We start from the raw sequence: 14,960 nt of genomic DNA on the forward strand, positions 1-14,960 counted from the left end.
CAACACTAGTGCAGAATGCTGAACAGGGTAGGCTTTTTCTCAGAAACAACCAACAGCCCGCAGATAAACCTTTAGCATGTGAGACACACACATTAAACTGAGACATAAAAGGTCGCAGGGCCTTCTCGGTCTCTTCCTCGCTCTCGATCTTTGTCTCTTGGATGGCGACAAAGTCGAGACGCTTCCGATTGAGAAGTCTATGGAGCTGTGCTTGTTTCTGCAAAGACCTAAGGCCGCGTACGTTCAAGGTGGCAAATATGAGTCGCTCAGACTGCGCCATGGTGACTACCTTCTGATTCGCTTATTGTCCCTCTTGATCAGTCCCAAGAGTTGGCGCTGAGGCTTCCGGTGAGCCCCCAGCAGGCCTCCTAGATCGGGATCGGCGACACTTCCCCTTTGGCATGGACTTTCGGCGACGGCGTGACTCCCTAGTCACTGACGCTGGGTTACTCCCTTTGCTTGACTCCGAGCTGGAGGATGCGCGACGTTTCAGTATTGCTGTATCCGTAGAGATCTGCATATCATCTTCCGACACTGCAGCATGATGAAAAAGCTGCTGCGGAGCTGCAGCGCAAGCAGGTGTTGAACGTTTTGTGGCATCCAGCCCAGAGTCTCTATCTTGTACTGTTGGTTCTTCGGCATCTTTATGGGTCAGCGCAACAGCACTCTTCATAGGAACTTCCACTTGTGCTATGGGTTGTGTGGAGTCGTTTTGGGTATGCTGCTTGCATGATTCACTTGGCTCTTTGCACGCAGAAGTTTCAACTGTGTCAACAGCGAGTGACTTTCTTTCCTCTTCTGGATTCCTTGTGGTAGAGCCTGCAGCATATGACATTGACGGAGTGTCTCCCGTTGCGTCCAGAACCTCGGTGGCATCCATAATATGCTCTTGTAGGTTATCATCTGGCTGTTTTGTGTGCTGTCGCAGCTTGTTGGCGTATGTCATAACACAATCTTTGGCCGAATGACCGAAGCGTCGACAGTTGTCACAGCGAGGGGTCCTGCAGTTTCGACGGATGTGTCCAACCTTACTGCACCGAAGGCAAAGTGGTGGGCGGCCAGGTATCAGGACGAGGGTTTGCATTCCGCAGACAACAAGAATATGAGGAATATCCGCAATGCGAACTCCATCAGCAAGGGACAAAACATCCCTATTTAGCGTCCGCATTTGTTCCATGTCCGCTACTTTCCAGCTTTCTTGTGATATTGTCTTGACCTTCCCAAAAGCTTGCAGTGCCTCGCACACATAGGCGTCCTCCAAGCGCTCAGGAAGCCACATAAGCTTCAGCTTCACTTCCGTGGGCTCCGGGTCTATAACGAGGCATCGACGACTTTTGACGAAAAATTCGCCTCTTGTGACCAACTTTGTTTTCGTCAGCGTTGACTTGCATGTGACCATCCAAACATGAGACATTTGAAATTGACCTATGGAGCTTATTTCCTTCAAGTCAATGATGTCCCGAAGAGCATCTCTAAAATCTTGAACCCGGTAGGGGCGACAAGCTAAGTCCGCATGTAGAAAAACAGAGTCCACAACAAGCTTACCGGTGGGAAGGCGAGGAAGTACAACACGGTAGTCAATGCCGCTGGCTGAAGCCTGACCAGCACCTCGGCCCATGGCCGATAAATCCTTCGAAGCGGAGAACATGAAAAACGCGTCCGTTCAGAACGTCGTCTTCGTCTTTCTCCCACTGAGCTACGCCGGTGCTGGCGAATTGATCAGAAAGATTCCTTATCCAGGCAATGTCGAGAAAGTAATAGCGTTGATATGAGTGACAAATCGTTTTAGAGCAGCGAAAGAACAACCAGGCGTTACATAGTGCGAATAGCCTAACGAGTAGGTTGTCCAATGTTACAACCAAAACAAAAGCTGGTTCTTCATCACCAGGTGATTGTGGCACATACGCACTTCAGGCATAATTCCTCATCATTGTCAGCCACTGCAATAAAAATTGCCACAAAATTCCTACCAAATGTTTACCGGATACCACGCTCTTCAGAAGAACGACAAAGGATAACATGATGAATTCCGGCCAACAACCCTGAAAATATGAATAATATATTTGTAGTGGGTACCCAGGAATTGTGTATGCAGCAGTCACCCAATACCTATTCAGAAAAGACTCTGAAAGCACCCTCTTATAGCTTTCGCTGTGATTGTGCTGCACCTTCTGCGCAGGCCTGGATTTGTTTTTTGTGTTTGGAGATCGTATCCGTATCATTCATTTTATTACAGGGCGCAGAACTGTAACACAACCCTAATTTATAGCCTACTAAGTCTGGACAGGGTACGTATTGTGTGCTGACTTGAACCCACCTGATTGTAAAACTACAATAGTTAGAAAAATGTATGTAATCTGTTGGCAAGATTATGTGACAGACTGGATTGTAGGGATATCTGTTTGAAGCCTATTGATTTTTGCTGTAGTATAAGTAGAATCCAGGACGCATAAGACAGTGATAGCGTTTGGTTCAGTTCTGCTGACTCGATAGTCTATTCTACAATATCACTAGAGTTAATAACCTACACAACCTACACAATATACCTACACAACGGGGATGCATAGTGTTGCATAACGAGTTGCCGAGACAGAATACTATACGATAGCCGTGCAATGACACCTTCACTATCCTGCTCAACCAACTGCTCACCAGCTCAGTAAGAGGACTGCAATTTTTCAAGTTAAACTGAAGTCTCATTTGCTCGGTTGCTTATCTTCACATTGCATTCAGAGTATATTTTGCCGATAACAATAATAGTGGGTCTTACTAGATTTATACCGAGGCGTTAAAATTTCTGTTTCAATTTCAATATACTGCTTTACTATGTGCTAGTTATTTCAACAGAGGCATCGCCTAAATCTATTTTGTTCGAAAGATTTATAATATATCTCGGTTTGACCCCAAGTGCAGCGAAAAAGAATGGCATTTCGACAAACTAAAAGCTCATACGCCATCAGCTTGGCACTTTCAGGACGCTGATCATGCACACATCGGGACGCAATGAAATAGGACACAGCTTCCCAAGAAATATCGAGAACTAAGAGTTGTTTGTCCGGGCTGGTGCTGCTTACACCTGCATGGGTATTATTTTTTTGCGTCCTCCATTGCGTTTGAAAAGCACACTGCAAATATCGACTGTCAACCAAGAACTAGCCTTTAGCCTGGCTATTCATTAAGTAGCAGCGAAATCCCTTCGTAAAAACGAGTGCTGCGGCAAGTGTTGATATCTTCGTGTGATAGTTCGCATCGTCCTCAAAGCACAATATTTACTCTCTGGACGCTCAACAGATAAACGTATGAGTACTGCCATGCCGTTTAGGTCAAAGAAAAAGGTGGAGACACGTATGCCAACTGCAGTGAAAGGCGCGAAGTGTTGATGACCCTGAAAGTGCTCTTTTTTCACAATCATACCGTTGGTGATGGAAAACCGTCCACCGCACTGAAACATTTCATAGAATACGCTTTGGGAATAGTAATAACGCTGAGGACCGACGTCAAAATATTCTTGCAAATTGGTACCCACACAACAAAATGGCTGGGTAAAGCAAGGTAAAAGTTGTGGACCTGCTCGCGGCAAGTACTTTGGAGGGTTTGTGCTCTGTCAATCGATGCAAGAACGAATAGACTTCTGCAAGAAGCGGTACGTACATCTTTCACCCGAATTAGAATGTAGAATGAAGTGGTAGGTTCTAGATATCCAAGACTACACTCGTTGCCGATTGGAGTGAAGCGAATCGTATATTTCAGAATTCAGAAAATATGTTATCACGGGTAGTCACTGGCAGTCAAAAGCGTTTCAATTGCATCGGCCCAGTAGGTCGTCGTCAATAGCGTAGTTGTTAAAGTGGAGACGCAATGTCTGAGTTGTTGTTGTTGGCAAGGAATTTGTGGGTATGTCTATCAGCGAGGTGATCTGTATATTCTAGCGCTGTGCAGTGGCGATATCTCAATGATAACAAAAAATTAGCATTGGCAGATAGTGGCCACAGGGCATTTCCGTTAGGCGAGAGTGACGGTGACAGGGTGTCAGTACGGCTCATGTATACCATATAGGCACTGCGCCGTGTTCACGACCGGGTTGCAGAAATTAGGTGCCTTTTCACAACTTCTAACCACTACCACCACCACCTATATCATTATTTGGCACGTGAAATGCCCAGTGAATGTCGCGGCTTGATGGCTTCTTCAATAACGACATCCAGCACAGGCTTTGGCGGTTGGTAATAACGTGAAGAAGATGAACGGGTGAATGGGTGCAAAACTATTTTTGTCCAGCAAGACGCATGTCAGAACGCTGTGGGTGACGAGCACTTTGTGACCGTCAGGCCAAGCCTGACAGCTGCAACGTGGGCCCGCTGGACAGCCCAGAGTTAGTCGAACAGAAAGTAGCTTTGGAGGGTCACCTCTCCCTGGCAGAAGTAGTAGTTGGGATAGATAGTCTGCCTTTTCTTGCACTTCCAAAGAATTTGTGCAAGCGTGGATACTTCACCGCATGCAGAACATGCTTCATTGAGGAATATTTCGGAATATATTGCGTGTACTGAGCTCAAGATAGTGTACGTCTCTCTCAATATTATTCAAAGAGTGAGCGTCTGAGGCCCATTAAGTATGACGTGAGGGAGTGGTCTGCTCTGTTAATTGTTACTTTATCCTTCCTTTGTTGATGCCTTGGTCTGCTTGATAAAACTGTATACTGTGTGTATATTTAGATTGTCAAATATTGTTTATGCTTGTAAATGTTTGTTTCTTAGGGAGGACATATTTGTTGTTCGCATTACTTCTCTAAAATTATTTATAAATTTACTCCCACTCCTGTTATATTCTTCTGACAAATTGTCAGTATTTCGAAAGAAAGTATGAGAAAGTGTCAATAAATATGACATCAACTTGTTTTCTTTCACTAAGGGAAGAAGCAATGTCGCGCGTCATGTGCAGTAACCGTGTAACAGCATAGTAGCCCACACAAAACCCAATGGTTGATCGGGAAAGTATATTTTGTTCAATTAGGAATTCTACATTGTATTTGTTAGTGATATGCTTGAAATGTTTAGAGCTAGTAAACTCCAAAAATATATACCCATAGTTTTGATGTACATCTCAGTTTTCGGACATAATAACGAGCCCTACGCTTGCTAATTTCCACAGCTGGGAAATATAGCCAATATTATTGATTTTTTAAAATGTATATTAACTTAGCTCTCACGTGCCCTTTCTTTTGACAGCTTCATTGTTTTAGACTACACTGCCTCCACTAGAGGGCTTGGGCTGATCAAAGGGCTCAACGCTCTTGTCTCGTCAAACAATTCTTGACATTCTTGTAAAGTCATCATCAACCCGGCAGAAAAGAAGAGGCTTGATGAAACTATATGAGTAGTAAGCCATTCGCCTCAACTGGACTCGATAATGCTGCGCCGGAAGGTTGGCTCTATTATTGAACAGGTTTTTGTATGCTTGCAATTACGGCCAGTCTCAATGAGGTTTGCTTGCAATTACGACCAGTCTCAATAAGTGTTTCTGCACATCCAATATAAAAAGTTGTAACGCGCCTGCTCGCCAGCTGTATTGTGTCAATAAACTGTCTCGGCAACCCATTTACCAACTATTAGTTCGTTAAACTTGCTAACTCCTAAGGTCAGCTTTTCATTTGTCAGGAATAATTTGGCTAGCGACAATCATATGTCTTAATTAATACAGTGCAATACGATTTAACAATATGCAAGGAAAGCTGCAAAGTTCTTGGCGCGAAGTGCGTTTTTCACTCAAAAATACCTTATGAGCTTGAAGTAATTGAGCTGTGTGGGCTACGGTAAACTCGCAACTAAATTTAAAAGAAAATATGTTACTGTGCAAATTGTTAAATAGACCAAAAGACAATCCTAACAACATAATGCTGTAAGTCATCGTTATTCAACAGTCAATGAACGACAATTTCGACAAAATAAAAACTTATTGAAAGGTAAACATTAGAAAACTCATATGACATTATATCAAAGAGAGCGTATCAGAGGCAGTATCATAAGGCAGATCACTTCACATGAGCATGGTTTTCGCTAGTTCTGGTGTTCTAACCACGTTCGCGTTGTCAAACATAGGTGTGAAGCTGAGGTGAACATGTGTCATGTTGGTACGTGCACTAGAGGAAATTCAAACTGTATTCTTTGGCTTCAAAAAGAAAGTAGTATAGGCTGGCGTTCTTGCTTTTATTTTTGCAGTTTTAGTTATTACGGTATTCAAGGCACCGTGTACTAGACTGGTGCTCAATTATTGCTAGAACATTGCTTTCGTCCAAGAATGGATCGCATAACGTGTCCACATATTGGAAGAAAGTGTTCAGGTGAGTGTTCGTGTGATTGCCGCTAAGTTAAACGTTATATTAAGTGGTCTTCGCTGATACTAGTTATTGCTGCCTTATATTTTTTGTTATGTGATTCAATGCCAAGTGGCGCTTGCAATCTTTTTAATGATTTCTCTGAATGAAGCTCCTACCAAGTTATTGAAAACACACTCTCCCTTTGGAATCGCCTCAAAAGTTTACTCTACAACATGCGTAACATAATCGAACGCATTGAATGTAATTGATCTCAGCTCATGCAACTCTAGGCGTATAAAATGGACGTCAAACAATGTAGCACCGAATAGAGTGCTGCAGATCGGTTGTGTGGTATTTCGTGCTTTAAATGCTTTCTTAGAATGCATAAAGAAGATTTATCGCACTGTTATTCAATGTAGTGTTATTTAGGCGATATACTGCTTAACAATCTTTCCTATTGGATTCGCAAGATATTAATATATTACTAACCAAAATAACTATGCTGAAGGAGCTGTAAAGCGAGGTTCGTGTATCAGATTTATCATTGTGCTGTAGCATATATACGAAATAGGTTTCTGTAAAAGCCGGATATTGTGGCACTTTTATTTGTGCCATAGTTGCTACTTTTTATTATTGCAATATGTCATCTGCGCAAATTAAGCACGTGATTTGCGTAGCCCAATCAATTGGTACTTATAACATAAGTAGTGTGCTATTTTTACTGGCTTCAGAATATTGCCTGATTTTCTGTTAGCACTGCAGCAAGGAGTAAGTTTATCGTGATTTTCCTATTCGATTTGCTGATTACAATTCAAATGAACAAAACTATTGCGGGTGCTTCTCTTCTGCAGTTGATAATTTCAGCGCAAACATTTCAATGAAGTAATGCTTGAAGTGTCTACCGCGAGTGTATTATTGTCTTAGCAAATGGTTTCCCATCACCCTGCTAGCTGCCTCCACGACGTTTCGCTTTCGAAATCGCGAAACAACAAGCACCTTTTGATGAAAAAAAAGTTCAACATCCGTATAGTGAAACAGTTAGCTCATCGGGGTATGAAATATAGGTATTATGTCCTTTATACTAATTATACTGCCCTTCCTTAGTGTTTACTTTTTTAAACTCGCAACATTCTTGTTAAAAGGGCACTTCCAAATTCGAGAACAAAGTTCACAGGCGTGATAAAATTAGATTGCAGGATGATGTTATAGAAAGAGTGCGATGACTCAACGCAACCTCTGTACATGTTCGTGAAGGTTACTCTAACGCATTATCAAAAAATCACTGCAGAACTTTGTAATGGACAACTCGTACTGTACATCACAATGTTCGTCGTGTGGCGTCGCCGCTGTATCGCCGTTGCACTGCGACGACCCCAATGAGCTGCATACCCAGCGTTACTGGAGATTACAATGATCATAGCTCGGTACCTTACTGAACAGATTGAAACTCAGGGTGAAGAAGCCTTTATTAGAAGGTGGCATACACGTTTTTTTGGAGTTCAGAATAGAAATATTGAACTTCCATTACTGCCGTTTTAACTAAAAAAGGGGAAAAATTGCTTCTTGTCGCAGGTAATATATGAATCTGTTCCAACTTTGTGCTTTTTGTGTTTATTTTCTCTTTGTTTTTTTTAGTGATTCATAATCTGCGAGAATATAGAAGTGCTATGTGTTACATTCTGTATAAGTTCTCTTGTTTGTACACGCCACTGAAGTGATATTGTTACACCAGACAGTTGTACTCGCTTGAAATGTTGTTACCAGTTTGCAATAAACTTCCCTGTGCCAAACAAGTCCCGACATATGTGCGAAGTGACTGATAATGAGTAGGTGAAGCAGTGGGAATGTTTGGTGTTACGAAAAATTGGCCCATGATATCGACGACACACCAGCGCGAATAAATGCGAAGAGTGTACGCTTCATACAGTGTAACAGGTATACAATGTACACTTCATACAATGTACTTGGCTCATCCCTGGTACGTTGTGTTGCGTTATAAATTTCGTTTTACCTTCATTATTAGGCTGTACGCTATCGGACATAGCCCGAAGCAACGTTTCTAGACTAGGTAAGTTGCGAAACTCCCCGCGTCAGACTACTCGGTACACGGCGCCGGGACAGCTTCCGATTTGGTCGCACTGGCGGCGCAACAAGCTTCCTCTAGCAGACGAAAACGCTTAGTCATCGTGGCAAGACGCCGTGGCGGCCACTTTGAAACAGCTTTGCCAACGGTATAAAATCGAGATTCGTTGTGCTGCCAAATAAACCTAATACTGCGTAATATTTATCAGTGTAAGGCAAATATAGCATAGTTATGGTTTTCTGAACTGCCCACAATAAACAATGCTTGATATATAAAGCATAACATGCACGAGTCTTTTTGTTAGTTGCTAGTTGGTGTACGTTCGCATTAGATTTTTAGACGCGAAAAATGAAGTTACAATGTATTGCGTCGTATCTTGTGGCTGTGTTTTTAGTGCTTGAAAATAAATTACATTAATATGGCGCAATCTCGTGGCTTTTGTATGGTAATGTAAACAGCTTATTTTTTTTTCATATCAGTCACAATCCTTAGCAACTTAGACCGTCAAAAATCTGCGCGTGCGGCCATTATCTTGAGCATGTCTTCCCTCTGCTTCTTGTTGAGTTCTTCTAATGAAACCTATTAACACAGCTGCAGCCAAAGCTTCGAGCAGAGACCAAACTTTGGGGTATCGGTGAGCGATTCGTAGTCATTACTCACGAGTCTGCCTGCTGACGCACTGAGACAACATGAACACACTTTCAGCATTTCGATGTCCTCCAGAAGTCCGGCCAATTCGAAGATGGTTTCTGCATTTCCGGGCAACTTTGCCAAGCGATGGTGACAGCTGCTAATGGTGACTGTCACGTCTTCTTTGACGACAACACATTTCACCACAAGCGGCGCTTTTTTTGAAACACCACAAGACTTTCCACAAGCATGCAGCAAGCAAACAAACGTTTTATATGTCTTGAAGGGAAATGACGCCACTAGCTGACGACATGTTGGGACTTATTTCACAGTCTTTGAACTCAGTGCTCGGTAATAGCCTATTCTTTTTCACCGATGATATTCTGGAAAATACCCCATTCCTATCGGGCAGCTTTCGTTTCTTTGTTGCGGGCTCCGCGACAAGGGTAAGCGGGCAAATTCGAGAATATTCGTGGAACGCATCCGTCGACGAGGTCACAGTTTCTTCTGGCGATTTGTACCTTCTTACCATATGACGTGAGTGAAAGTCTTCAGGATGTCCTTCTCATGAAAGTGCATGTCACGCACACGTGAGGTGCTAGGCAGTTTCTTATCCACACGTGGAAAAGCGTGGTCCCATACCTCTCGCTGCTCAGGTACACGTGGGCACAAAAGAAATATCGTGGTGTCTCTCATTTCCTGTAGCTACTCTACAGCCAGGAACGCAACATCTGGGCATGATGAAAACACGCAACACATACAAAGCAGAACAAGGCACGCTGAAACACAGAACTGTTCACGCAGAAAGAAGCCTCCACAAATATCGATGGACTGCAACATGCACAGGCGATGGAGGTTATGGGAACGACACGAGCGCGAATGCAGTGAGTGAATGCGGATGCCACAGCAGCGCCACATTGGTCGCTGGCGGTGGCGGCACCGCGCAACAACACTCAGTTTTGTAACTTACCTTGTTCTAGAAACGTTGCCCTGAAATGTGCAGACATGAGGTCTAGGCAAGTTTTCTTGGTGCTGTTTTGTTGTTTCCAGTCATACGAACAGCATCGTAAGGCATATTGAGACGTCGTCTACTGCAGACACCAGTCGGAGTGCGTGATCATAGTTGTAATTATCATCATCATACTGATCATCATCATCATCTCATAGTATGTACCTTTCTTGTGCCGCATTGTGATAAAGAGAATGTGTGGTCTTGAATGCGCCTTTTCTTCGTCGCCATCAGCATGATCGACAGAGACAGCTACGGCGCACAACGTCAGTGCCAATGGACAGGCCTTAACCTTATCAAACTTCGCCCTTGAAACTTGCTTCATTCCTTGATCAAGGAAATAGCCATAACGAAAAACTAACCTGTCTTAAAGAAGGTGGCCAAAAGAGGGCACACAAATGGCTCGCAAACCCACTTCAACCACTACCAAAACACCGGCTGCCAAAAGGAAAATACTCGGGCCAGTCTACGTATTCCTACGCTCTGAATGTAACGCCACTTACATAGAGGAGAGTGAGACGCCACTTAATTCTTTGAAGAGACCAGAATATTAGGGGACCCTAAAGCGTCGCCTTAAGGAGTTGAACACAACAGCCACATCCTGTTTGTTGCGCGTATTTCAAACACTTAGTTCATGAGACCTTCGTCGAATTTGCTATCCACCCACTACATGGCCTTAAAGCAATAGGCGCAGTAGCGTGCGTGCCTTATGTAGTGGTTTACCTGCGTTACACTACAGAACCCTTATGGCAATCACTTATTCTGACGCCTGTTGGCAATAGACGCTTGACCATTCATTAATACTGAAATATTTCACGTCAAATTGTGAAGCACGCACACACACACACACACACACACACACACACACACACACACACACACATATATATATATATATATATATATATATATATATATATATATATATATATATATATATATATATATATATATAAGACGGATGTGTTTGTGAAGCCAGAAAAAACTTTCTTTGTCCGCATTTTATTCAGTCAAACTAATCCGCTTTGAAGAGTGAAACACGAAGAGCTGGGTTTACCCAAAGTTTTCCTACGCCAAGTTGTAAATATATTCTTTTTTTTTTTTGCTACACAAGGAATTCTTCATTACGCACGATGTGTTAACTGAGAATGATGCGGGCTTTATGTGGATTTGTGCTTAGTCCGAAATCACATGAGCATTGCGGTCCTCGGGTATCTTAAAGAGGTCATTCTGAATGCACTGTCTTTATTTTTTAGATTTTCTAATAAATATTTGTTTTCAGTGACTGACAAAGAATCGTACAAAAATGTGTGTGATGCTGGTCTACCTGAACCCCTGTACCACACCACGTACACTGGAGGCCAAAGGCGAAATGTGCATAAGAAATTGTACAGAATGCAAGTGACTCTTGCCGCGAAGTCTTTGTTTTTTGCGCTTCACATGGGTACAGTATCTCTAAGGACATTAGAAGCAGACCGCGAATTCACTCACCTTGGGCGACAAAATGCATTATCTGCAAAAAAAAAACAGAAACTGTAGGTCATGCTTTCTCGCACTGTTGAGAAGGAATGTATTGCTGCGTTAGCAATTATGTGAACACCCTCGGCAGGCGTGGCGCCGTCATGTGCCATATATGTATACGTATCTATGTATATAATAAAACGCGAGAAAGAAAAAAACCCAGAAAAAAAGAATTTGGCACGCGGAATCGAACGTAAGATCTTCGCGTCGTGAATGCGGAGCGTTAACCACTGAGCCACAAAGAGATACCATCTTCACTGTTCAAACGGCAAGCAATTTATATCTACCACTTACCACTGTTGGCGGGCATCGTGGTGGGGGGGGGGGGGGACGACTTAACGCGTTTTCAGCATTACCAGCAAGATGGCGCAATCAGTGCGCGGCGCCTCTCCTCTAATGCGCGTACTATAGCCCGCGGAAAGGAGGGAAGTGGACGATTTCTCGTGCGCCCTTATCTCCCGGTAAGGAGGACCATACGTCTTCGCTGGTGTAAGACTTGCACTGGAACGATTCTTTTGTAGTTACAAGGCGTACAAAGGTCGCTGCAATCGTAGCACAGCCTCCGTTTGCGAAAAGGGCGTGCTTTTCAGACATAGCGAAGCAACACTTAAGACGCTCATTTCCGTTCATCTGTACCTGTGAGTTCGTATCGTGCGTCATTTGTGCACGAGAAACGTGGGACACGATTTGATCTGCTTGCCATTCAGAGTGTGACCTTTCACTTTGTCGCAATCGCGTTTATTGCTCCGCCTTTGCGGCAAAGCTGTGACTTTTTACTATTTTTGGACGTACTTCAAAATAAAATGAAGATGGAATTATCTTTAAATTGTTATAGTACGATGTTTCTGCCAATAGTTTAAAAAAATCCTCATGAGTTGATTAGGCTAAGTGGCCTTCGCTGTTTATGGCGAGTCCCTAAGGTGGGGTTTGATTGTGATCAGAAGGCGCGGCCTCCACAAATGTGTTTCCGTGAATGTTTTGCCAAGTTTGTTGAACTGCAGATACCATAGCAGATTCTGCCTGAATGGTTGTTGAGGGTAGAACCCTTGACAGCACTTACGAAATTTCAATCTGTGGCCTTCTCGTAGGACTGTGACTGTTTCTGTTGTGCTTGTGGTTTGATGTATGCACATGTGAAGAGGTAATAAAGCACAACAAAGAGAGGTGTGGCCGTGTAGCGTAACATCCGCTTTCCACACAAACGATCCGTGTTCGATCCCCACTCGGCGCCAAAAACGCTGGTTCGATTTTATCATTATTTTTTATTTGCACTTCTAGCAATCCTTTGGTGACGGATAAGATGACAATTTTTTTTCTCACAACCAACGACGCCGACACCAACGCCCACACCTGAGTTTCGGCCAAAGGTGATTTTTACCACAATTGCGTTAAAAATTCCGGAAAGGATTCGGCAAGATCAAAATGACGTGTGCCATTGCAAACCTGTCCGAAACGCTCTCACTAAGCACAGCTAAAAGATGAACCATCGCAGCAATTTTGATGCTGAAGCTACGCACATAAAAAGCTATTTTAAAAATTCGTGGCACATTTAAACAACAGCTGCAAACAATAACTGCTCAACTGGGTATTGCAGAGTGTGTACTGCACGATGTACGGAATGAGTGGAGAAAAAAAACACCGCAGCAACAAGAACAGTGGAAAGAAAGAGTATGAATTGGGGACAAAACATAGAGCATTCGCTGTCTTGGGAGCCGGCTGAACAGTCATCCCAGAAGAGGGGGCTGAATTGGTCCCGAAACATCGGGTCAGATTATAGTATTTTATTTTACCTTTAGACACCATGAACGTACAGTGCCTGGTGGGTTTATTTTATTTGTATGAGTTTATTTTGACTAGAAGGCTGATTACTGGGAGCTTTAGCGGCACTTTCGATGTTTGGCAGTGGTGGCCTCACTTGCGTAAATTGCTCCTGTTGGTGAGCTTTTATCCCGAGGGCTAACGTTCAAGATCCTGTCGAAACATTTGTGAACGTAAAGTACTTAACATACCTTTGGGCACAGCAATAGTGATGCATGACATTACATGAAGAACAACGTAATAAACAGTGGTATTCGATATGCATTCATTCAAAGCATCGTCATCGGAGAGGAGAAACACTACGGCGGACGCTTTCTCGTTAGAGCAGATATGCAAGCTCTAGCCATGAAGTTGGAACGGTATCCCGCAGTACGATCACATTAATTGCGTGACAATCACCATCGTCGCTTTTCTGTACCACTTCCTGTAGCAGTTTAATTTGTGGAGGCTATCGGGCTTCAAGCGCCAGGCGACGTACAAACATCATCAATTTATCTGAAAGGTGCACTGCTCTGGCTCAAGACGCGACATGCCAACTCGTTTCCTATCGCAAGGTGCCGAAAATGCCCGTTACACTCAAACTAACGAAACCGTTTTTGTAGATGCTCGTTAACCTTATTATACCGTATTTCACTTCACCGCTTCCAGAAAGCAATATCGCATCTGTACACTATGACCATTTTTGACGCAGAAGATTTTGAGAGATATAAAACGCGTTTCCGAAGCCTCGAGAGTGTCCGTCGGAAGTGCAGTGGGAAGGGCGCCCAGCACATGCAATCGCCCACCATTGATACAGCTCTCACGTTACCAAAATAAAATAGTATTTTCTGTCTAATCTAGTTTTCTGCATTTGAACAATGCCTTTTCCACGGCCGTGGTAATATATGGATAGTCCTAGGATAAACCACATTTTAGTCAAAACAGGGCACAGTCCCAAACTTGAGTGTTCGGCTCAAACAACAAAGGGGTTTGAGCATTTGGTTGTCTCAATATTATTGTCAAGATCATTTTCTCATTCGGTTCACTTCATTATATTGATGACATCAACTGCGTGAAGCTTTGTGCACTTCACATAATATTACGCTCCCAACGCTTACCATTTACCGAATGTGGCATGTATTTCATGTTCAAACTTCTCACAAAAACTAAGACTCCAATGTAGAGGCCAACTTAGCAAGGCAACTGACATTCTGTTTTGTATGAGGAAACTGAAGACGTTTCTCTAAGAGCAAGAACGAAAGACTTAAAAGTACTAGATCTGGAAGCAGGCTATCTTAACAAACAACTAAATTGTATGGTTTAGTACGTATTTTACTGACAAGAATACATAAGTTTGTTATTGTAATAATAAGCTTACACATTTTTCAGGAAACTGGTTGTTATGAAGGCCGCTGATGCAAATGTTGTATGCTTTCTGGGAACATTCCTTCTTCTGTGCACGTTAGGCCAAGGACCAACGTACGTGATTGCAGGCATAGGCGGACGCAGTACGTATTGCGTGTTTTCACATTTGCACTGATATCTCAAGTTGAAACAATACACTGACACAAAACAAACTACTTTCACCAAACTAGGCTGATACCACC

General features: G+C 43.1%; 2 protein-coding genes across 2 annotated transcripts in view; one reads left to right on the forward strand and one right to left on the reverse strand.

The window, feature by feature from the left end:
* Positions 1 to 301: 301 nt before the first annotated feature.
* Positions 302 to 1,648, reverse strand: LOC142768275 (uncharacterized). Its single transcript, XM_075870231.1, has one exon. It carries the CDS (start codon positions 1,646 to 1,648, stop codon positions 302 to 304), a length of 1,347 nt encoding a protein of 448 aa, XP_075726346.1.
* A 5,346-nt stretch (positions 1,649 to 6,994) lies between these two features.
* LOC142769137 (uncharacterized) overlaps positions 6,995 to 14,960 on the forward strand; it is a 31,103-nt gene continuing 23,137 nt past the window's right edge. Inside the window, exons 1-2 of the mRNA XM_075872089.1 lie at positions 6,995 to 7,081; positions 14,743 to 14,861. Coding sequence (XP_075728204.1) covers positions 14,756 to 14,861 — 106 coding nt within the window. The 5' untranslated portion in view covers positions 6,995 to 7,081; positions 14,743 to 14,755. The remainder of the gene's footprint in view (positions 7,082 to 14,742; positions 14,862 to 14,960) is intronic.

Source organism: Rhipicephalus microplus, chromosome 8 (assembly GCF_043290135.1).
Source record: "Rhipicephalus microplus isolate Deutch F79 chromosome 8, USDA_Rmic, whole genome shotgun sequence".
Lineage (NCBI taxonomy): Eukaryota > Metazoa > Arthropoda > Arachnida > Ixodida > Ixodidae > Rhipicephalus > Rhipicephalus microplus.

Coding starts and splice junctions, on each gene's coding strand:
- LOC142768275 (XM_075870231.1), bottom strand. CDS start 1,648: ATGTTCTCCGCTTCGAAGGATTTATCGGCCATGGGCCGAGGTGCTGGT.